The sequence below is a fragment of the Lissotriton vulgaris genome, chromosome 10, assembly GCF_964263255.1.
Source record: "Lissotriton vulgaris chromosome 10, aLisVul1.2, whole genome shotgun sequence".
Classification (NCBI taxonomy): Eukaryota; Metazoa; Chordata; class Amphibia; order Caudata; family Salamandridae; genus Lissotriton; species Lissotriton vulgaris.
The window spans coordinates 259104391-259129689 of NC_141698.1; the positions used below are offsets into that span (position 1 = coordinate 259104391).

The following is a 25299-nucleotide window of genomic DNA, read 5'->3' on the forward strand; positions in this document are numbered from 1 at the left end:
GAGGTAAATGGTGTTGCTGTAAAAACAAGAAGCCCCAAGGGAGGGATTAGAGATAGAGCAAAAAGCGACTTAATAATCTGTCCGATGACTTTCCCTGTCGTTGGGCGTCACAGGTATGGCTAAAGGCGCAAAAACGAAAAAGAGCCAACCAAACGAAATGCCTGGGATCTGTCAGCCCTGGTCAACATACATAGACCGGTAAAATCGATGCAACAGAGAAAGGAGCACAGTTCAGGGAACTCTTTGAGAATATAGTGGAAGGGGGAAGCACTTAAGGATGATGGTAAGGGTGCGCGATGTAACACTTGCCCGAGCATCAGTGCGGTTACAACGGGCACGCTGGGTGAAGTAATGCGCCCGATGAACTGGGCTACAGCCTAGCAGCCTGTAGGTGGAGGGGGCTGGTGAAAAAGAATAAACGCATTAGGGCTGATAGTGCTAGTCCACAAGAGACTGCCCTGTGAGGGAGATGAACCAAGGCTGGATGGTCTAAATGTCAACCTCGGTGACAGGGTGTGTCACAAGGTGTGATCTGGTGGAGCCCAAACCTAACATGGGTGTGGGGGGGTGAGGGGGTGGGGGGGCGAAAATGTACCAAACGGGCAGCCTGCAGGATGCGATGCAACGCCTGGCAGGCAGGGAAACTGCAAGAGGGAGTGTGGCGGTTCATCTGGGATGGCAGATGGCTGCGTGATGGTGTGGCAGGAGAAAGGATGCCTGCTCTTTAGAAGAATAAGGCGACTGGCAAATAATAAAGTGCAAGGATGCGGGGTGCAGAGGGTAGTGCTGTTTTACCGTGGTAGGTGGCGCGGTGTGAAATGCCAAAGCCAGCGGGACCTATAAAAAGCCGGATGGCATCCTCCTCAGTAGAAGAGTTTTAAATTAGCCCAGGAATCGAAAACACTTGCCACAGGGGGTGTGTGTCCTCTTCCGTCGTGCATGTCCGGGACAGGAAAATCGCACCCTGAAAAGGCTCTCTTTTAAGTACACGTTTGCGTGTAATCAAACTCAGATCAGCTGAGTTACTCGTACCCGGAAGCACAATTGTAACAGCGATGGGTTGTAGCCCACACAAAGACTAGGTCTTTTGTGTGAGGAGGCACCCCCATGATGAAGCATGACACCTCTGGTATGTGAGGGGAACCGTCCTAAAAAGGGAATTCCCCCCTGCATGACATACTAACCTCCTCCTAACCTGGACCCATGGCTTGTTTTGTGTGATACATTATTTGGTGGGGAGTCAACTCACGCAGGTCCTTAAATCTCCCCTAGCCATCAAGTGTTTTGATTATACAAACGAAACCTTAGTTCCACTATATAATACCAGTTGCTTAAAATGAGCCACATACTGACCTTATCCCTCATCTTCTCATAGGTTTCCCTAGGATCATAGGTCCTAAAGAGACCCTGCACTGCACACAGGGCTGAAACGCAGTCGACAAGTTGCATAAACGAACCATTGTTTACCAGCCCTGATCACTATATCTAGCGCTGTCCACTGTACATATATATGTTACTGGCAACTGACGCATCACTTGCAGGCTGGGGAGCTCACTTGCAGACTCTCCCTGTCCAGGGTCTCCACATCAGCTTCAAATTGTTCACCTGGTGTTGAAAGCATTCACACCTCACCTGATCGACAAGGTTGTCATAGTGTGGACGGACAGTATGACAACCATGTACTATTTACAGAAGGGGGGGCACATTCACAACAGGTATGTCTATCAGACCATTTTGCGTTGAATTGTAGATCACAACATTAATCTATTAATAGAACACCAAATGACTTTGCCGACCTCACCATTTAGAGGAACACCCAACGACTTTGCCTACCTCACCAGTAAATGCAGCAACAATACACGAGTGGGAACTCCATCCACAAGTCCTCCTCCCTTACTTCCCCAGTGGGGGTTTCCACAAATAAATATGTTCGTAACTGAAGAGATCAAACCACTTAAGAGTGGTCTGATCCTAGAACACATTTAGAACTGTTACTATATTGGCATGCGGTTAAACTGCAGGCCATGGCTAATAGACATGAGACTTGAAACAAAGAGTCAAAGAACAAAAAGATAGCAGATCAAATCGGAGAAGGCACAACAAGCTATACCTGCATCACAGAGGCAAAAGTATGTTATCATGTATTCATGTTCCCTGGCTAACCAGGATTGCTAGGCATTTAGTTTGTTTTCTGATATTTGTGGGGCTCCACATCATGAAATTCAGACTATTTCGAAAATACCATACTGAACAATTTTTTTCCTCAAGAGAGCCACATTGCCTGAATCTGGACTGGCTTCCTGGACCACCAAACAATTGGATTTTGATTGATCTTAAAAAAGAGCAATGTTCTGGGGCAGTCCTATGGTGTACACAACACTGAATCTTTGTACCTTTAAAGATGAAAAAGTTGCTGTAATTGTAGGGAAGTTAACTGTTTTTCTCTTTGTAGCAAGTGACTAGAAACAATGGAACTGTTACCCTCATAGTACTAGAAGCCCTTTCTGAAAATATGCAATCTGGTAATACATCAGAAAGTTGAAACATGACAGCCTCCAGCATGAAGTATGTAGAAAGTGAGCATGCTAAATGAGCTCCTACAGCATAACCATTCTCCAAGCAGAAATGCCAGTTTTTTAAGGAATCCTATCATGTCCCAGGTTATTTAGAGATGCTCTTGATTCAGTATCGTCAAATGATATTTCATTGCTGCTTAGCTGTGTCAGCTGTTTGTCCTACTGATGCCCAAATGAACTCGGGTCATCAATTTATGTTTTTCTAGTGTTAACAATAAAGAACCTTTTTACACAACAGCTCAGGGGCCTAAGAGGAAAAACATTTGCCAGGCATTTGTTTGCAACATGATTTCTTCATTAATTGCAATACATGAAAGAAGTACACACACTTGGTTTTAAGATGATTTGCTATGAGATTTCAGTGAATTCGTGGTCTGTATACTTTATTTCAGAGAATAATTCATCCTCTGCGTCAGTTATCCAAATTGTTTTTCACAAGCTAGATATTAGCCCTACGAGTATATCAATGTGTAAACAAATGGTCAGTAGATTTTTATGAGAAAGGTGGCAATCAAACAAACCGCAAAGAGAACATGTGGTAGCTCTTTAAGCATTTGCCCAAATTGCTGAAATGTGAGGCGTCTCCAGACTTGAAATGCAAATGCTGCCATTAAAGTGCTGATCCTTGCAGGCTGGGAGAGCTAGTCTCTGATGACTAACGGTGAATCCTGGCTGACAGAAGCAGCTCCAGAACAGCCCTGGTCTGCTGATGCCAAACGGGCTGGGAGCCAAACTCCAAAATGAAACAATATTTGAGTAAACCTTGTTTAGGTCATATGGGGGAGGGATGCCCACTTCTTAAAATACAGTAATACCCCCACTGTCTGGGGTACAAATGAAGGCTCCTGACAACTGGACAGCAGACTGGGCGTGTCGCAGCTGAGCAAACAAATTCAAATTCCACTTATCTTACCTTTGCAAGTCTGTGGTCGTGAGAAACCCTTCACTTATAGTTAGGTCAAGCTGCATCTACAAGCCCACAGGGTTAAGTTAGTGGTAGGCTCTGAGATGTGAATCCATGATGACATGCTCACCTGAACTGCTAACCAAAATCCAGGACATATATTTTATTAGGAGTAAGTGTTAATACGCTGGGATATAACTCCGAAGGAGTATCTTCCAGGAGAATCTAGGACATCTGGTCACCATATCCTTTCCGCACGCCTCTTTCAAGCGCAGGGAAAAAAAAATCAAGAACTGACGCAAATGCCCTAGTTTGCATTGAATATACTCTACTGATGTCACATCCAAAGGTGAAGTCGCGCTGGAGACGCGTGTTGCTAACTAGCTGCGTCAAAGAGTAATTGCTGGGGATTTTTTTTTCTGGCTAGTCTGAACCCTGAAAGGTGCATTTATAATGTGAGGAATCTGTAGGAGGATTATTTACCCACCAGAAATATTTTACCGCTGTAAGTAGCTTTTTCATCTCGCTCTTGTTAAAACGTTGAGCTTTTCTAATCACCAGAAAATTTTAGAACCCTATGTTTTTCTGTTATCTATTCTTAGCTGACACATCTTTTCTATATGTAACCGAAGAATGCTTCTGTGTAAAAATGAAATGCACTAATATGTTACTTTTATTATGCTTGATTGCTCTGTATTGGAACTCCAGACCTACTGTCATGTCATAGAGTAAGCCTGACTGCTGATGGAGAGTCTGGAGAATAAAGAAAGTACATAGTTATCCTTTTTAAATACCTGCAGTATTGAAAGCCCTGGGACACAAGTGTTAAACTGTACCCAATTATTTAACTTGGACTCCACCCGTTTTTCTGGTTACTTAAAGATTTGTGTAGAGGCCTCATGGCCTCTAGCTCCCACTTTCATAAGGAATCAGTCATGCTTGAATTAGTCACTCATTGATCAACAGCGAAGATGGTTGATCTAGACTTAAACCTTTTAATTTTTCAAGCCACTTGCTATCTAGCTTCATGCAGTTCTCCTTTCTTCAGGCCAGTATGTCCAGCTGTCTTTATTGCAAGTTCTACCTTGTTCAATGAGTGAACACCACCAGTAAATTCTACATTTATCTATCTCTATAGCTGTTCTGCTCCTCTCTCAAGATTTGTGGAGTGTGTTTTTAGTCTGGGACATAAGACTAATTTTCTCGGGTCCATCGTCTATCTGGAGTGCTCTTGAAGATCCCATTTACCAACATTTTGCTTTTACCCCTTAATGAACAGACCAGGTGTTGTCCCTCACTTTTTGTTGCTGTACCCTGTTTTAGTCTTAAGTTTTCCCTTGCCAGGGGTTTTAAAAGGCCTTGGAACCATATTGGTCCTTACTGTTTGTGGCATTTTTGCCTTAGGATGTAAATGTGGTATCCAAGTCGTATGCAGACATTATTCCTTAATCCAAGATTAGGTCCTGCTTGCTCTCTCCGTTTCTCTTCCCTTCATGAAAAAGGTGGGCTCCTGGCATGTTATTTTATGTGGCATTTTCTCCCCAGCAAGGGATGCAAGAATTCATAACTTTTCCTATCACAGTGGTAAAAGCAGACACAGTTGCAAAGGCTATACCCCCTCACTCTCACATCATTCTCATTGCCAGTGCTACAGTCCTCCAAGATCCGATCATTTTGCACCCTATAAATGGTAACTTTAGTAGTGGCATTGGCACTTTTTAGAGGTTTTCCTGCATCACCCACACAATTTACATCCGCTTGTGTACTGTTACCCGTATACACAGAAGAGCTTAAGACGGACAAACTCCACTTCATGCAACTCAAGCCTAGATGGAGAGTAAGTCAGAGTGACACGAACAAGAGCATCGACAAGTCCGCCCTCGGATGTAACCATAAGCAGAACTGGGTCACCAAACGCTCCATACCTACAGACTGCATGGAAGGCAGCACCCATAGTGCAAAAGAGATTTTCGCCTTTGTGAATGATTTCAACTCATTAGCAGCTAGTGCCATCAGCATCACCCCCTCGAAGGACATCTGCACCAAGCGGTGCTTTTTCTTTAGCACCAAAATCGCCAGCATTTATGACCACTTCAACCCCCCTCCACCCACAAGTAGGCTAGCCTTCAGTCCTTTCCCATCCCTAAGTTTTACTGCCCATCTCAGCAAACTCCCAAGGGACCACTCTGACCACCTGACTCGTCATTACCACAGAAGAAACCACAACTACCATGCCGTCCATTCATTCCAGAGCTCCCACAGATCCCAGTCCTCACTATATCTTCATCAAATGATGACCCCATCATCACACCACTCACCCAGATCCAAAAAACCTCCATCACCAAAGACGTATACCCTGATGCTTGGAAACACATCAGTCTTCTCCACCCTTCCTCAAGAAACCCTCAGTAGACCCAACAATTTTAGCTAACTACACCGACCAATCTCCTTGCTATCGTAACTGGTGAAAGTCCTGGAGAAGATGAGTATCAAATGTCTAGCCACTAATATCGACAAAAACTATCTCCTCAACAGCTCCAAGTCCCAGCCACAGCACGGAATCAGTCCTCATCGCCACAGCAGACAACATCCTTATGAAAGTGGGCACAGAAGAGACTGCAGCCCTCCTCCTCCTGGACCCCACGCTCCACACCATCCCCCACCCCTTTCTAATCTGACGACTGCACAAAGCCTGCATTCAAGGACCCGCACTTCCATGGATATGCTCCTTCCAGGCTGCACTTAGTTTGTCAAGGGTCATCACTCACCCCTACTCTTTTTAACATCTGCATAACCCAGATCACAAACATCATCCGCACCAAGAAATTAACGTTTTATTAACTGACAACGTCCAGTTTATACTTTTTGTCTCAGACAAGATACTGAACACCCTGACCAATTTCTTTGCCTGCAGGACCGAAGTTGCTGAATGAAAGAATGGCAACTGACACAGGTTAAACATGGACAAAACAAAAGTGACTGGCCAAGTCAATTAAGTTGCTGCCACCTGCTTCATCACACTAAAGATGCTGAAGAAGATGTTTAAACTGCTCACTACCAGCACCTGAAGATCCGTTATTCAGGCTCTTGTGACTAGCAAACTGGACTATGGAATTACTTGATAAGCCAGAATCAACATTTAACTGATCAGACCATACAGAACTCGCCCTCACCCTCCCAGTACACACATTACCACTCACCTCAAGGAGCTCTACTGGCTCCCCATCCACAAACAAGCAATATTCAAGGTACTCATTCACACATTCAAAGCCTTACATTACATGAGCCCTGCATACCTCTGCTCATCCGGACTCCTAATTACACACATCCCCCCAGAATATGCAGAACAAGCGGTTATAACTTCTACCTCGCTCCTAAAGCCTGAAAGGACCATCCCCTGCAGTTTATAGTCACTTTCTCAGTTCTTGAATTCTGAAATATGTGGCCTTTCAACCAGAACATTCCATAATACACCTTCTTTCAGGGCCAATATGCCCTCTAGGATATACACCTTAATTAATCCTTCAGCAATCTGGTGGGAAAAATTATTTATTGATGGATGCATTTTACTGTATGTTGGGAAGTACTTCTATAATTTCTTACATTGCTGCCTAACTCCTTGATGACCTTCAAATGTCTGAAACATACTACACATACCTGGATATTATGCCTTTGTTTGCCCACTCACATACCCGCTTGTTCATTTGTTTTAATCTGCATTACAGTTTAAAGTTGTGTTTTCTTTGTAGATCTCTCAAGTAAAAATAATGGTTGTATTTCTTGTTTTTAAATTTCGCAGGTCAAGTGTCACAAAATGATGTGAGGGCAGAACAAGATGAAGATTCCTTTCTTCAGCAGCAAGACCTGCTAAAAACGTTGCAGGAACTTCCAGAAAATTGTTATCCAGCAGCAAACCAGAACATACATGGAAGTAACCATCAGACTGCCACTGATCCCCTAGAAGGAAACTTGGGATTCCAGTTTGAAGAATTGACTGAATTGGATAGCAGTTTTCGTGAAATCACAAATGCAATCTTGCAACAACATCAGCGGAACTTGCCTGGTCAGTTTGTTTGCACTGACTGTGGGAAACACTTTCGCCAGAAGCACTCTCTCCAAACACATCAGAGAATCCACACAGGAGAGAAACCATATAAATGTAAGGAATGTGGAAAATGTTTTCGGCAGCAGCCCAATCTCATCACCCACCAGAGGCTTCATACAGGAGAGAAACCGTACATATGTACAGTGTGTGAGAAACGCTTTAGTTGTAAGCAGAACCTCATCACGCACACCCGAACTCACACTGGTGAGAAACCCTATGGATGCACAGAGTGTGGTAAAAGATTCAGCCAAAAGGCAAATCTTAGAACCCACCAAAGGACACACACCGCAGAAGGTAAAGAAAAAGTCAAGCGAATTCGGGGTGAGCATGGACTCTGTGCTCCAAAGGAGAAAAAAACGTACAATTGCACTGAATGTGTGAAGGTGTTCAGCAACAAACAGATCCTTATAAACCATCTGCGGATTCACACAGGTGAGAGGCCGTTTCAGTGCATGGAGTGTGGGAAAAAGTTCATTCAGAAGCAGCATCTGCAGACACACAGAAGAGTTCACACTGGAGAGAGGCCTTTTTCATGTACTGAATGTGGTAAAAGTTTCACACAGAAGTCCAACCTTGTAAAGCACCAGATAAATCATACTAGAGAGCGATCCTATCTCTTTTCTTCTGTCCGAAGAAATCCACGGTCCCGCTCAGGTGAGAGGCAGTTCATATGCAATGTCTGTGGGAAAAGTTTTCGTTGGTGGTCTGCTTTAACAAGTCATCAGAGAATTCACACTGGAGAGAGACCTTATAGGTGTCCCGATTGTGGAAAAAGCTTTAATCAGAAGCCTAACCTTTTAAGGCATAGGAAAAACCACACCGGAGAGAGACCTTATCACTGTACTGAATGCAGGAAATCCTTCATTCAGAAGCAGCATCTTGTGTCCCATCAAAAAATTCATACTGGTGAAAAGCCCTGCAGGCGCAGTGAGATTTTAGGTAACTTCATTGTGTTTAAGGAGCCTATTACGGGTGGGAGACGGTTTGGGTGTACTGATTGTGGAAAGAACTTTACCCAGAAGCAAACTCTAATTTCTCACCAGAGAATTCACACAGGAGAGAAGCCCTATGCCTGCCTCGAGTGCGGGAAATGTTTCCGATGGAGGCCAAATCTCATCACACATCGAAAAAGGCACACTGGAGAGAAGCCTTATACTTGTAACGAATGTGGGAAAAGTTTCAGTCAAAACGCAAGCCTGAAAAAGCATCAAAGGATCCATACGGGGGAAAAAGTGTGTGTATGTGGTACGTGTGTGAAGGAAGAGGTAGCTGAAGGGGAAGATGTAAAACCATTTGCCTGGATTAAATGCCAGCAGAAACGAGTTAGCCGGAGACCAAGAGCCCCTCTGGTTAAACAGGACTACCCATGCTCTGAATGCCACAAAGTTTTCCACCACAAACAAACTCTTATTACTCATCAGAGGATCCATACAGGTGAGAGACCTTTCGCTTGCACAGTATGTGGGAAGAGCTTTATCCAGCAGCCACATTTGAGGACACATCTAAGAACTCACACAGGAGAAAGACCTTTCCCTTGTACTGAATGTGGAAAAAGCTTCAAGCAAAAGGCAAGTCTTGTAAAACACCAAAGAAATCATGCTGCAGAAGCATTGTATTTGAAAATTGAAGGTGGGGTAGATGTGGGCTCAGAGCAAAACCTTCATATGTTGCTTGGAAAACACATAAAAAGTGAGAAGAAAGGTTTCTTCCGGAGAAAAATGAAAGCATTTCCAGGTCAGCGAGAGTTCATCTGTAACATTTGTGGCAAAAGCTTCCATTGGTGGTCCACGTTAACCAACCACCAGAGGGTCCACACTGGTGAAAAACCCTATCAGTGCCATGAATGTGGAAAACACTTTTCTCAAAAGCAAGCTTTGATAGGCCACCGTAGAACCCATACCGGTGAGAGGCCATTTTCATGCCCTGATTGTGGAAAAACATTTAACCAAAAGCCCAATCTTTTGAGACATCGGCGGTATCATACAGGGGAGAGGCCATTCAACTGTACGGAATGTGATAAAAGTTTCATCCAAAAGCAACACTTGGTTTCCCACCAAAAAATTCATGTTGAAGAAAAACCGTACAAATGTGACGAGTGTGGGAAGTGCTTTCGTCGTAAGACCAATCTTTTAACACATCAGGAAACTCACTCACAGGATCGGTCCTTCCCATGTGAGCAGTGTGGGAAAAGCTTTTCTCAGAAGCAAACTCTCATTACTCACCAAAGAATTCATACTGGTGAAAAACCATTTCCCTGCACACTCTGTGGAAAAAGTTTTACTTGCAAACAAAACCTAATTATACACCACAGGACACACACTGGAGAGAGGCCGTATTCCTGTAGTTTATGTGGGCGAAGCTTCAGCCAGAAGCCTAATCTCTTAAAGCACCAGAGACTACACTCTATACATCGACTAAATGAAAATGATAAAAATGTTGATGATAAAATACCTCCTAAAACTCAGGAAGGTGGAAAACCAATTTCTTGGACAGAATGGGTGGAGAGGTTAAAGGAGAGCTCAAACCTCCTCACCACTCCAAACTGTTTTATAGGAAAGCGGAGATATTACTGCTCTGAATGTGGTGAATATTTTAGTCACAAGCAGCCCTTCCTTGCTCATAGAAGGACTCACTTTGGAGAGAGTGACTATCCTGAAAGTGAGGCAGTCTTTGGGCTAGAAAGAAAGCGTAATCCTCGTCCGAAAGTCCCTCGTGAAGAAAGGGAGCTGATCTGCAATGAATGTGGGAAGAAGTTCAATTGGCGTTCTTCTCTCCTTATCCACCAGAGAAAACACACAGGAGAGAGACCATATAAGTGCAATGATTGTGGGAAAACCTTCAATCAGAAGACCAATCTGACAAGGCATCAGAGACGGCACACTGGTGAGAAACCTTTCAGCTGCAGTGAATGTGGTAAAGGTTTCAGCCAGAAGCAGCATCTTGTAAACCACCAGCGTGTCCATTCTAAAGACCCTGTTCAAAAGCTGAGACAAAGAAAGTTTGGAAGTAAAACTGTGAAATGATGCTGTAGACTCTGAATGCAATAGAAACATTTCAGAAGAATGACTGTGTCCATCTTTAGACTGTATGATGCTCTGAATTTGTACTGTAAACGCAGTGGGTTACATGGTTGAAGAAAATGTAGGCTTTCTGTCTGCAAAAGCAGAGGGTGTATGTTAAACATGCATGCATGTATGTAATATGTCTAAAAATCCAAAGTCCAAACAACACAGTCTTTTTGTGCCATCAGGCTACTGTGCAATTGGAACAGAGAGGGGATGCCTGAATAATATACTAAAAATCTAATTTTCCTCCTACATTGTCCTCCTTAGCAGAAACTGCAGATGAAACTCCAAGATGTTGTTGTGATTTGTACTGCTTTTGCTTGTGAGATAACTTTCATACCTTCTCGCAAGGATGATTGAGAGCCATGTCTTCTGAGAAGGATGGTGCTTGGTGTGAACTGCGCAGTCTATGCCCCTATATTTCGTTGTTCTGTGCTCTCTGGTAGAGTAGAGAAAAGTCTGATACAGCAAGAGCAAACAGAACATACTGATTTATGAAAGGGTTCTGCCATGAAACCGTGCTTTGTGAATGACCATTGGTTACCAAATCCTGGTTGGTCCCTTTTTTAGTTTTCTGCATAAAAGAACTGGAGAGATTTTGGTTTGTGAAAAGGTGTCCCTGGTACAAAAGTATAGCCAAAAAGGAGTTCTGAATGTAATTGACATACTTGTCCTTAGGCCCAGTACATTAGAATTTAGATATGAAGTTGGTTTTTGGTCGAGCTGTTAGCCAAAGGAATAGTTAACTATGAAAACAAGTAAACAACTGGTTTATTTTTAAGGGAAAGTTTTTCCCTTGACATTTTCTTTATTAAAGGTTTAATGACCTAAGTTACTTCCTTCCCCACTTGGATGATGCAAGAGCAGGCACTCATTTGTTCATCTCCCATATATGGCTGACAAATTGCATGCCATTAATGAAACTACTTCCGTAACGGAGAGGAATATTCTTGTGGAAATTTTAACTCTAGTCTCGGTCTTGTGATCACTGGTGGTCATAGTTTTTTTTTATAGAGCTATAGTACTTCGCACATACAACTTATAATGACTGTCTCTTTCCTGTCATTGTGACTTTTCAAATATTTATAGCAATACAAGTAACAAAACTTCTGGAACCACTTTATCAGAATGAGGCCTTTCACAATGCAACAAACGTGCACAATCAACTTTTTCTGGGTTTTTGGGACTTGCTACCAAAGACAGTCCTAGTGTTCCTTGTTTACACCCATTTCCTTAGACTCCCGAACGGAACTTTGAGCTTTCTTTTCCATAGCTCTTGTTTCTTCACTTGTAGCATTCATTTCTGTCTCATCACTGTTTCTTCCCCAGACTTAGCAAATGCTCTCACTGCCAAGTTGTAGTTGCAGTAGCAAATGTCTACATATGTAATATTCAAAATGAAATCTGCAGCATGTTCCTTGGTCTTCTGAAATCAAATTGAGTATTTTCTGCTTTTTTCAGTTTAGATCTGAACACTCTGTCCTTTGAATGGAATGAATTCATCGTTTGTCATTTCAGTTCTAACAACAAGGCCATGTAGGTTAATCTTTATTAGGTGAGGGAATGCTCTCCAGTATCTTTCGCAACAAAACCAACCTTGTTTTTTTTCTGGAAAGAGAAGAATCTACAAACGTACAGAATTTGTTTTTTTATTGGCTCTATGTGCAGAATCCCACTTTCTGTTCCTCCTTCTCTGCAATTAAATTGGCATTTTTGTTGATCCCAGCAATTTTAGGAATGTGCAAGTTGACAGAATTTTATTAAGCAATTAAGACTTAAACCTTCTGTCCATGTGCACTAAGATTTTATTCAGACTATTGTTGAAGGGTTTTTTGTGAAATTGGTGTGATAGTCTTGGTCAACTGGCCATATGGACACTGTCTTGAAAACTGCATCACATCTGGCAGTATTAGTCATAGATTTGGGCATTTCTCCCAAACTTTACATTTACCACAGATGATGATACTGTGGATAGTTGGGTAAATTTAGAGAGCAACTGTAGAAAAGCGTGTGTTTCCCACTCCCGTGCTGCCCTTGCTCTATGATTAGTTAGAGGCCCTTTTCAATGTACTTAATCTTGAACATTTCACAAACACTGAATTCACGTAAAATGTGCATAGGCTACTGTGCACCTGCAATGATTGCTGGAAAGTCTTACATCTTCATGGTGTTGCTTTATAAAATTAGGCCCGATAGATGTACATAAAATGTCTCATTGGTGCTGACATGTTTTTTGACTTTGAAGAAATCATGCATGTTTGCAGTTCTTTCTTGGCTACACAACGATTCGAGAATATTTGGAGAAATTACTTTTACAGTAGATGTGCCAGCCACCTAGAAAAAACATCTTTTGAAATATGTTAGCGTGATGTCTCCAGTGGAGCATCTTCAGTGTAAAGAAATGGGTGTAGAGCCTGTTCAAGTTCTTTTAAAACTTGTTCATAGGTAACAATACCTTGCTGTTTTCTTTTGAGATTAACCATAAGCCATTGCCGTACAGGTGTTTTATTTCCATAAATGTTTACATTGTTTTTAAAAGTGTGTTAGCCCTAAGGCAAATGCATTTCATTGTTTTCATGTGCAGGGGGCACTTGATTTTTTTTACAGAAGAATAATTTCTTCCACATAGTGCAGTTTTCCAGCCTTTCCATAATCTTTGTTATTATCTATCTTCCCAAATAATTAACAGGATACATTTTCATTAACAGTCCTGCTCTACTTGTCTATGCAGTGGCCAGCTACACAGGCAAATGAGAATACATTTCCTTATTTTTTGTGTATCGGTAACTCTCCTGAGGTCATTTGTTGGTACCTCACAAACCAGTTCTAATTTGCCAGTATACATAGCTATTTCCCAGGGTGTGCTGTATCTTTAGGTGGAAGAAAATGAGCTGGTCCTGTAACATTTCACTTTAACTCAACCCTTGCCATGGTTCATGCAGTCGCATTCACTGTTTAAGTTATTTCTACATATAAATATTTTAGGTCTGTGCATGATTATTTTCTTAATTTTTAAGAAGAATGAATTAATCCACAGCTTTAGTAGTTCTATATTTTGTTTTCTTTGGTAGTATCCGAGAGGACATCTGATAAGTGAAAGCACAAACAGTGTACTCAGGAGAGTGGAACCATAGAGGTAATAGTGATTTCTTTTTGTTTTAAATCATAGCATTTGTTATCATTCATCCCCTGCTCTTACAAATAACATTTTCATGAATTATATTGGTAAAAGGACCCTAAGAATTTCCTGCCCCACTCCATGGAGTTAATTTGAAGCAGCTTCCATGACGATAGTGGCAATTGTTGCTTAGGACAAATCTTCAAGGCAGCTGTGTTCCAGATAGAAAAAGCAAGGTAAAAAGTTATATATATATATATATATATATATATATATATATATATATATATATATATATATATATATATATATATATATATACTTAGAAGCACTACAGAAGATTGTTGTAGAACTTTTTTTGTGTGCGGATGTACAAAGTTAAATTGCAACACAACTTGGAAGTAAACATGAACCTGTAAAATAATCTATATTAAGGATGATATAAATATAATGAGAGCAAAAACATTCTTTGTGTTTTTTTTGATTTGAAACAAAATGTGCACTTCCTGTGAAATCTGTCCCTACAGATTTAATTTGGTGCTGACAAAATGCATGATGCATGCAGGTATATGTGGGGCATTGGGTTTGCAGTGGGTGAATGTCTCATTCTAGATTATGGCATCTTTAATGTTCATAAATTACGAACACCTCTGTCAGTGCACAGGGTTGTGTGAAAAACATATCCAAAAGAGGAAACCAGTCTTTCAGAAGTAAATATGCTACCTATAGATATTGCTGCCTTTTTTAGTTAAAATTAAATGTACATCAATGTATAAACTGTAGGTTCGAGGCATGTGGGCTGCTGAATTCATATCTGTGCATAGATCGCCGCCTAGTGTTGGGTCCGGATGATTGCATGTTGTTGTCCTGGAAGAGTCTTCGAAGTATCACGAGATAGGTGGCTCCTCCCTTGGACTACAGTGCGAATGGGCATCCTCTCCATCCTCAGATTGTTTTTTTCCACCATTGGGTTCGGATGTACTTTCCTACACTTCAAGTTCGGAATTGACTAACTCTTCTTTAGGGTCAAAAGGCCTTCGGTTCCGTCGGTATTGTTTTGCGCTCGGTACAGAGACTCTTCAGAAACATCTATTGCACTCCGGTCGTCGAATCGGGCCGTGAGGCCTTCTCGACTCCACGTGGACCGACTGTCGATGGAACGAAGTCCATTTATATACTGTCCGCAGTGCAACTCAAAGTTCCCGCACACTGATAAGCATCCCTTGTGCAACAAATGCCTATCTCCGGACCACAAGGAAGATAGTTGCCTAGCTTGTGCCCAGTTCCGGTCAAAAAAGACTATCCGGAATCGATGGGCAGCAAGGCAAGAAATGCAGAGGTCGGCGCCAGAACCAGATAACATCTTCGACGATGAGGAAGAACTAGGTAGCGCCGAAGAATCGGATCAAGACGTACAACAATACTCTGAGCACGACTCCGAAAACTACTTCGAAGAAGACGAAGACATCGTCGATCTCGAAGAATACGATCAAGACGACATCGTAGCTGTCGAAGACGACTCCGATAACGACGAGGGGCGAACCGTGAGTACACCGCCCCATATAGACACTACACCAATATTAGAGACTCAGGTCGAGGCATCGCCAGTGGGCCTTAGCCAAAATCAACATTTTCGTTCTACAGCCCCGCCATACAGCCCGGCTAAGAACATATTCGAAAAGTTTTTTGAGACACGCCATACGGCACCGGTTCCATTGAAACCAAAACTCATCGACAACACCGTCTTCGGACCAAATGTCGTCGATCCAAAAGAAGTTAAGCAAAAGGTCCTCGAGCCGAAGGCCGTAGTCCCAAAACAACCTTCAAAGCCAAAGACCGTCGAGTCGACATCGAAGACAAAACTCGTCGAGTCGAGCTCGAAGCCGAAAGCCGTCGAGTCCACCTTGCGGCCCAAACAAGTCGATCCGACGCCAAAGCAAAGGCACGTTGAATCAACCTCTAAACCAAAGCATGTCGAATCGAGAAAACAAGACTCAAATTTCGACAAAGGGAAAAAGACTGTCGACGAAAGTAAAAGGCCGACGCCCAAAACCTAACGTCCAACCGAAAGTGAAACCTACTGTGGACAAAAACAAAGCGGTCGAGCCGAAGCCCCTCGAACCGAAAAAAGGCATCGAGCCAAAACAACATACTCCTAAAACACCTAACGAGACTGTCGCAACCAAACCGCTCGGTCCGAAAAAGGTGGTGAAGCCAGCTGAGCCGAAAAAAATGGGGTCGATAAACATCAGAGACCCATCCAACCACCAAAAGCGGTCGAAGCCAATAAACCTACAGACCCAAAATCAGGCCAACCAAAGGCTAAGGCACCGAAGGCAAGGACTGTGACGGAAGAGCTTATTCACCCAGACCCCTCCACAGAGGACCAGTCCAAGCTGTATACTGACCCATCAACTGGCAAAGTGACTGTGTACACAAAAAAGAAAAGACCTCTGCCAATAGCAGACTTTCCTAGAATACCACTCAAAAAGAAACAAGACTGTGCTACCTCTCCTATCCTTTTTGAACCTATCAATCCAGCCATGCCTACAACCCCATATGCCCCAACATCACCTGAATATAACCCAGATGAAGATCAGGATGCAGATGTGGGGTTTGGTTATCCACAAAACCCAACTGAAGAACCCAACCTACAGCCATGGGGTGCAGGAGGAGAACCAGATAATGAAGGGACTCTTCCCATTACAGAACCAGCAGTTTACCCAACTAAGCCATCACCCACTGAAGATACAGTGGCTTTTCATTCTTTACTTGATAGAGCAGCTACCTACCATAACGTAGATATGCACTCTGACGCTATTGAAGAAGACTTTCTCTTTGATACACTCACAACATCTGAGAGACATGTCAAGACACTCCCCATGTTAAAGGGCGTCTTAAAACATGCACATGACATTTTTAAAGACACTGCTAGGGCACGGGTCATTAACCCTAGAATTGAGAAGAAATATAGGGCTGCACCTATTGATCCTACATACATAAAAGGGCAGCTACCCCTGGACTCCCTAGTGGTGTCCAACGCACGTAAGAGGGCTAACTCCCAGACTATCGGAGAGGCTGCTCCTCTAGACAAGGAGTCAAAAATCTTTGAGGCATCAGGCAAGAAAGTAGCAGCTCAAGCAGCAAACTCTTGGAGAATTGCCAATACACAGGCCTTGCTGGCCAGATACGACAGGGCGCATTATGACAGCTTGGAAGAAATTCTCCAACACTTACCTGACCCTTATAAACAGCAGGCAGATGAACTAATATAAGAAGGGAAGCTCATCACCAATGCCTCAATTAAATGTGCTCTAGACGCGGCTGATACAGCTGCCAGATCCATCAATACAAGCGTGCTGCTAAGGCGCCACGCATGGCTTCGCATATCAGGTTTTAAGAATTAAGTCCAATCCACTATTCTTAATCAGCCCATCAACCCAGACTTTTTATTTGGTCCAGCAGTTGACTCAATTCTGGACAAAATGAAAAAGGATGCGGAAACAGCGAAGTCCATGGGAGCTCTCCAGTCCCAACAACACCGGGGCTCCTTTCGCCGCTCCAATTATTGAGGAGGAGCCAGAAGTAATACATCACAGCAATCCTCCACCTACAAAGCTAACGCTCAATCCACGTACAACAAAAACACCAACAGGGGTGGATACAGGGGCAATAACACCAAAGGAAGGGGTCGTGGAGGCAATGCAAATAGATCCTCCACTAACACCTAACAGTGACTTCCTGGCACTGCCCCAGACCATATAACACCAATCGGGGGAAGACTACAACAATTTCTGCCAATCTGGTTACATATCACAACAGACAAATGGGTCAGGCAAATTATCCAACATGGCTATTGCCTAGAACTCGCCTCAACCCCACCCAACATACCACCCGTGAACTGTCCAATGTCACAGGAACATCTAACACTACTGCAGCAAGAGGTCATCCGTATGCTGCAAAAGGGGGCCATAGAACCAGTCCCACTACAACATCAGGGGACAGGAGTATACTCCCTATACTTCCTAATTCCAAAGAAGGACGGGTCTCTCAGGCCCCTCAACCTGTATATTTTGTCGGAGCATTTTCATATGCTCACTCTCCAGCAAGTCTTACCATTGCTCCGCAAGGGAGACTTTCTAGCAACTCTAGACCTCAAAGACGCATACTTTCATATACCAATACACCCTGCTCACAGAAAGTATCTCAGGTTCACCATACAGGGACAGCACTACCAGTTCAAAGTACTACTATTTGGTGTCACAACAGCTCCACGCGTCTTCACCAAATGTCTAGCTACAGTGGCGGCACATCTCAGAAGGCAACACATCCATGTGTATCCATATCTAGACGATTGGCTAATACACGCGCCATCGGCCCAGCGGTGTGCCAACCACATGTCAAAAACCATCCATCTCCTGCACAGTTTATGCTTCTCGCTAAACTACCCAAAGTCACATCTACAACCCCCCCATGTACAACAATACCTGGGAGCAACTATAGATACACTGGCAGCAAAAGCATACCCCAATGCAGCACGCATCAACAGCATGCAAGCACTAATCCAAAAATTCAGCCCCCAACACTCACTACCAGCTCGAGTGTTTATGCAACTGATAGGCATGATGGTCTTGTGCAAATTCATAGTCCCTCATGCCAGACTACACATGCGTCCTCTCCAAGAGTGTCTAGCAAGGCAGTGGAACCAGGCTCAAGGGCAATTACAAGACCTAGTGTTGGTGACCAGTCGGGCATACAACTCTCTGCATTGGTGGAATCCACAAAACCTTTGCAAAGGACGACTGTTCCAAGAGCCTGGCCCACAAATAGTGTTAACCGCGGACGCATCCCTACTAGGATGGGGAGCCCATGTCCTACATTACACAGTACAGGGACTATGGACTGTACAACAAAAGAAGATGCACATCAACCTTCTGGAGCTGATGGCTATCTTTCTAGCTCTGAAAGCATTCAAGACACACTTATGCAACAAGACTGTGTTGATCCGGACGGACAACATGGCAGCTATGTATTACATTCAAAAACAGGGAGGAACACACTCTCCACAGCTGTCGCACCTAGCTCAAGCAATGTGGAAGTGGGCCATTCAAAGGAACATGTTTCTTATGGCAGAGCACCTCCCGGGCAAGGACAATCAAGTAGCCGACCTGCTCAGCAGGTACAGCCAACAAATGCACGAATGGGCGATTCACCCCAAAGTGCTCCAACCATTCTTCCGGAAGTGGGGACACCCGGAAATAGATCTGTTTGCCACAAGCGAAAACGCAAAAAGCCAGTACTTTGCCGCCAGGTTCCCACATCCACAGTCGCAAGGCAATGCGATATGGATGAACTGGTCAGGCAAATTTGCATACGCTTTTCCTCCAGCTCCATTAATACCGCTAGTGGCACGCAAACTACGTCAACATTCACTAACGCTAATCCTAGTTGCTCCTACATGGGCAAGGCAACCATGGTACACGACGTTCCTAGAACTGTCAGTGGTGCCTCATCAAAGACTGAGACTCACACCCAATCTCCTAACTCAGAGCCATGGAGAAATTCAACATCCAGATCTGCAACAGCTGAACCTGGCGATCTGGCTCCTGAAATCCTAGAGTTTGGATACCTGAACTTGCCCCCAGACTGTATGAACATTATCAAGGAGGCAAGAAAACCTACTAACAGGGCATGTTATGCAGCTAAGTGGAAACGTTTCGTCATTTACTGCAGTAACAATGATATAAACCCACTTGATGCTTCAACTCAAAACATCATTTGCTATCTCTTGCACCTACAACGCTGCAATTTAGCCTACTCATCCATCAGAATACATTTAGCTGCGTTAGCAGCATATCTTCAAAACAGGCAACACCTTTCACTCTTTAGAGTGCCAGCAATTAAGGCGTTTATGGAAGGACTCAAAAGCGTAATTCCTCCAACACACCCACCTTCACCAGTCTGGAATCTGAACATTTTTTTAACCAGACTTATGGGACCACCTTTTGAACCACTACACTCATGCGAAATACAATTTCTTACTTGGAAGGTGGCTTTCCTTATTGCCATTACTTCGCTTCGAAGAGTTAGCGAGCTGCAAGCCCTAACTATTCAAGAGCCATTCATCCAAATGCATGCAAATAGAGTAGTTCTCAGAACAAACCCTAAATTCATGCCAAAGGTGGTATCCCATTTCCACATAAATCAAACAATCGAACTGCCAGTGTTCTTTCGAAATCCACAGACAGTAGCTGAAAGGGCCTTGCATACTCTAGATGTCAAAAGAGCTCTGCTATACCATATAGACAGAACTAAGGTATTTCGAAAAACAAAACAGTTGTTTGTTGCTTTCTCACCGCAACACAAAGGCAACCCTATTTCAAAATCAGGTATAGCCAGTGCTAATCTGCTTTTCTAGTACATTGTTTGTTCTCAAGTGTTGGATCTTTCATAAATTCTCCATCATTGAGCTGGAAGGTCCATTTTAACATTACAATAGTAGTTACATTTTAAACACAGCATTAATGCTGGACCTACTTCTCTTTAGTCGCATAGTCACGTCATTTAATGTCTTTAAAACACGCTCAACCAGTCAGAGACCATCAGTCTGAAGACCACACCCTCAGAGACCATCATCCTTCAGATTTCTCCTACTTGTGTGTGAACGGAGCCTTTTTTTTTCTTCCATTTTGTGATACTGGTTAGTTGTCTTATATAATTATTAAAGAAGCTTTACAATCTTTTAAATACTTCAGCACGATAGATGTCAAAAATAAACTTTTTAGACTCCGTGGCTCATGTGGCAAAGCTAAATACAGATGGTCCTAATAAGGCATGTGTGCCTCCATCCATCTTGCAAACTAAAAGGCAGTAAAACATGAAGAGTGTTCTACAAAAACTGTGATGTATTTTATTGTGGCTCTAAAAATCAAGAGAGGAAATTGCCTTGGATAAAAAATCAAGCTCCTCAAAGGCATAAAAGATGCCCATAAGCGGTTACACTCTAAAGAAAAAAACTCTCTGAAATGGTCTTAAAAGTAGAGGTTCTTTCTACATCATAACAAGCTGGGAAGCGATCCAAGCAGTGCAGCTAATCTCCTGAGGTTCCTCAGATTCATAAAAAGCCTAAACTTACACTAGAGGCATCCCTTAAAAGAAGCTATGGTTCCTGGTAAGCTCCATCTACGGAGCATCAAAGCATACCATTTCCACCATCTTCTTTGAAGAATACAGCACAGGGGAAAGTTAGTTTGAGCAAGAAACATCTATCATCATTGACCCCCATCAGCGTCCTTGACCGCAGCACTGGTGTTGCCAACAGCTGTAAAGGAAGAAACTAAGAAGCCCTCATTGATGACAGTTGCTGGAAAGAAGCCATCAACCACGCCATAGTAGATGGGATATCGTAGTTGACACCTTAGTCGAGAGCTCCATTAACATCGCCGCTGACAAGACTCTCGTCTGGCACCTCTGTTGGAGAAACATCCATAGATGACTGAATCAGTCTGGTTGAGGAGCTTTTTACAGCGGCAGTCTCTTATCTCAGATACTGGAATTCTATTAGAAGACTTACCACAATCAAAATATCAGAACATCCACCTTCACCTTGCAGATTGCTGGACACTGGTGGTTTAGAGATAAAGGCCATTTGCCTATGCACATAGCCCTGGTCAATGGAGGGGTAAATATCAAGAATATTAAAACAATCAGGAGTGGCCTTTCACAGTACCTCGTGAAGGGACACATATTGAACTATATCAACCAATGTCTTAATGAACCCTTTGGTGAAGAATCACATCCACCTCAGTGCCAATTGCAGTTGCATCAGGAGTTTGAAACATACTATGAAGAATGATAGTATCCTAATTCAGAACTAGTTCAAATCCCAATAGCCTTGCTACCTGATTTAAGTTTAATCATGGCGGACTACTGTAAATGCTTTCCAGATAAAGACCAAGCGCAAGGTACACCAAGTCAAACTCCACAGGGGGCATTTGTTGGTCCTCAACTTGCAGAACCACTTGCATAGGTTGTATCTGCAAATAAATTGCTACGTCCTTCTGCTTTGTCTTGCACTAACCCATGTACGTTTTACCTCCGATGAGGATGAGCATGACCCACAACAAGCATTACGCAAGAATCTCTTTGCCTGGAAACCCTAAAGGGATGGAATATGTGGCTCCATCACCAGAATGTCCAGCACCAATGCCTCTAGGCTCCTCCTGATGACATAGCAGGATTTCACATGATCATTAAAAAGGATTCTATATAGATTGATTTACTACTACCAGTAAGTCCTATGGGCTCAAAATCATATCAGTGCTGATGATATTTATCTGATCCTTTCCACTGACAGGAACATTTGGTTCAAGGCATATGAGCTACAGATCCTACATTTAGCAATAGATCGCCACCTGGTGTTGGGCTCGGATGATTGCAGGTTGTTGTCTTCTTGGAAGAAGTCTTTTGTAGTCACGAGATAGGTGACTCCTCCCTTGGACAATACTGCGCATGATCATCGACTCCTTCCTCAGATTGTTTTTTTCCGCCACTGGGTTCGGTTGAAAGTTTTCCGCTCCGGCTAGAAAAAGACCTTTTCTGCTTTTTCGAAGCGAGAAACTTCAAACAAACTTCTTTCGATAGCATCCTTGTGTTCAACAGATGTGGGTAAAACAACTATCTCGCCTAAGATGGTTAGAAACCTTGGAATCAAATTTGGTCAGGATCTCTTCTTTAAACCTCTAACGGTTTCTGTATCTGCCATCTTCCTTGGCTCAATTGAAAACTTTAAGAAGAATACTGGATATTCTTCCACCTTGCAGTTGCAGAACAGTAATCCATGCCCTAATCATAGCAAGAGTGAACTACAGGAATTCCCTTCATTAACGGCTCCTTAAATATCTAATCCAAAGGCTGCAGATAGTTCACAGCGTTACCTAAAGACTCGTTTTGAATATGTTTTGTCATCAATCCGTCTCCTCACATCTGAGAGATATGCACTTGCTCCCCATACACAAAGAGATCACGTTCAAGGCCTTAGTTCTAACTTTCCCTATCTTCTCAAAGCAGGTCCCTAAATATTTCTAAAATCTGATCCACGCACATCTCCCTGCGAGCTACTCAGGTTCCTCTAGTGGCAGGCTACTGTTGACTCCATTCTTCAAACAAGTTAGACAGGGTGCTTTTTTGCTTACCTGGCCACTAAGCAACGGAACTCTGCCTCTGGACCTCTACCTAGCCGGTACAGAAGCACCCTTTCTTAAACTTCTGAAAAAAATATTTTACGTTCTATTAGCTTCTGTATCGCTGTTCACAAGCCTTGGTCTAGAACATTGAACATGTGTTTTGGGAAGCAGTAGCACATTATAAATGCACAATTCATTTACTCATTTATGTGGACTTTCTGTATAACTTTAAAGAGACCCCAAAGAAATTGATCAGATCATTTCCTATTATCAAACATATATGCTAGGCGGTTATGAAAAATTGAGCTACAGTATCGTAAGTGCTCCTTAGACTGAACAAGAAAGACAGCATGAGACACTACACTAGCCTGTTTGATAGTTCATCCTAAAGCAGGCTAAATAGTAATTCAGAAACATAGAATGGGAGAGGGGGTCCAAGGGAAGTTAAAAGACCAGCAAGGAAAGATTCCCCAATCATTAATGCAAAGCACAAAGAATCCTTGCGTCTAGAGTGCTAGAATAGCACCAGAAGAGACAACAGCAGAGCTATCGTGTAGCTAGTGGGGGAGTCCTTTAATTGAGACCAAATCCCATCACCCACCAAGGTGCCATGCTTCATCATCTGGGTTTCTCCTCTTGGCGAAGACTCCTAGCTCCGCTAAGGGCTACAACCCCCTCACTGTGAGGGAGGAGCTCAGGGATGTTTATAGATTCCTACCCTACGAAGGATATACTAAATCATTGAGATGTGAAGCTTTAAACTGGTTGGGTAGCGGGCTCAGTGTAGAAAAAGAAGCTCAAAATGTGAGCGAAGTGATGCTAAAACGAACAACTAGGAGCAAAAAAAAACTTTATTGGCTCATTCATAGTGTCAGGATTAAAAACAGTGCACCTGCAGTATGGAAAATATAGTTACTGCATGTGACAGATGAACCAGGTCTACATGTTTTGGCCCAATAGACCCATAGAGGTGTCACGGCCTTCTTGGGGACCGTCAAACAATGTGCTACTGCTTTGGACTATGTGAAAAGTGGAAGGTAATACAAGTGAAAGGTAATAAAAATAGATACAAAACCAGTAATCCCACTTTTGGTGAACTCTACTGGTTTTACGTATAAAAATAAAAACGACAAGAGAAATCAAATGCATGGGTCTTAATACATATCGGTCAACAGAGTAGTGAGAGAACAAAGTAGTGTGAGTCATATGTCCTCATCTATGGCCTGCCTTCAAAGTGCAGATGAAAAAAGGTTAAACATTTGTCAAACCCGTTTGTTACGGATAAGAAGCCTCACCTCAGCCTGGCAACAGCTCAGGAGAGAGGCACCGCTCTGAAAGAAGGATGTTTACACGTGTCAGACCAGTATAACCCTAATCAGTCAGATACAACTCCAATCATGCATGCACATTGGAGAAAAATGTTAACAGTATCAGCCAGGACACCAAGGTGCCAGTAAGTCAACTTTCTAACGGTGGACAGCGTTTAAAGCGTGTGGTTGTAACATCCTGAGCTACATTGACTACCAGCGCACGTTGGTGATGTGCGAGGATACTAAGAAAGGGGAGGGTGGAACACCTTTGTGTTTGTAGCAAAGTTATGGTATTACAGGTAACCAACCTTCATCGTGCACATCAGTTTACTTCAAGAATAGAACAATGATCTTGTATGGTTTCAGATAGGTTTCTTTATAGGATTATCTAGTGATGAACGTATTGTTAGGGGTATACAATGATCAAAGAATGCCTATATGCATATGTTAGGCAATGTCGTAGCGTTGGCGACAGAAGGACCTCGTGAGATGCTTCACAATATGGCGTGTTGAGTAGTGTGAGGCAATTCAGCGCAAATGAGTAGGTCATGTTTAGTCAATGCCAGGAGTATTGTAATTTGAGCACGTGCAAGTGCAGAGGAGTACAGGCATATAAGTGCAGCTTATAATAGGGCACGCTGTGCAACATTGCCAATACATCTTTGACTAGGTAGATGTGACCCATTTGAGCACAGGAGAGTGCAAATGTATCGGCCCTCAAAAGTAGTGTCTTGTATTTACACACAACTCGCGTTAGTAGTAACCCAACGTTATAACTTGTAGGCTGATGTGAACATGACCTACTCGTTTGCCTCACACTAGTCAACACGCCATAATGTCAAGCATCTAACGAGGACCTTCTGTCGGCGATGCTACGACATTGCCTAACATATGCACATAGGCATTCATTGGTGATTGTATATGCCTAACAATGCGTTTGTTACTAGTTTCAAGTTTCAAGTTTATTTATTTATGATCTTGGAACTCCGAAGAGATCCACATAAAATTGAAATTTACATTGTCAAAACATTCAACT

General features: G+C 42.9%; 1 protein-coding gene across 1 annotated transcript in view; it reads left to right on the plus strand.

Moving 5' to 3' along the window:
* The window catches only part of LOC147685071 (uncharacterized), a 98708-nt gene extending 85016 nt beyond the window's left edge, over positions 1–13692 (plus strand). The window contains exon 2 of the mRNA XM_086940953.1: positions 7280–13692. Coding sequence (XP_086797079.1) covers positions 7280–10608 — 3329 coding nt within the window. The 3' untranslated portion in view covers positions 10609–13692. The remainder of the gene's footprint in view (positions 1–7279) is intronic.
* The last annotated feature ends 11607 nt before the right edge of the window (positions 13693–25299 follow it).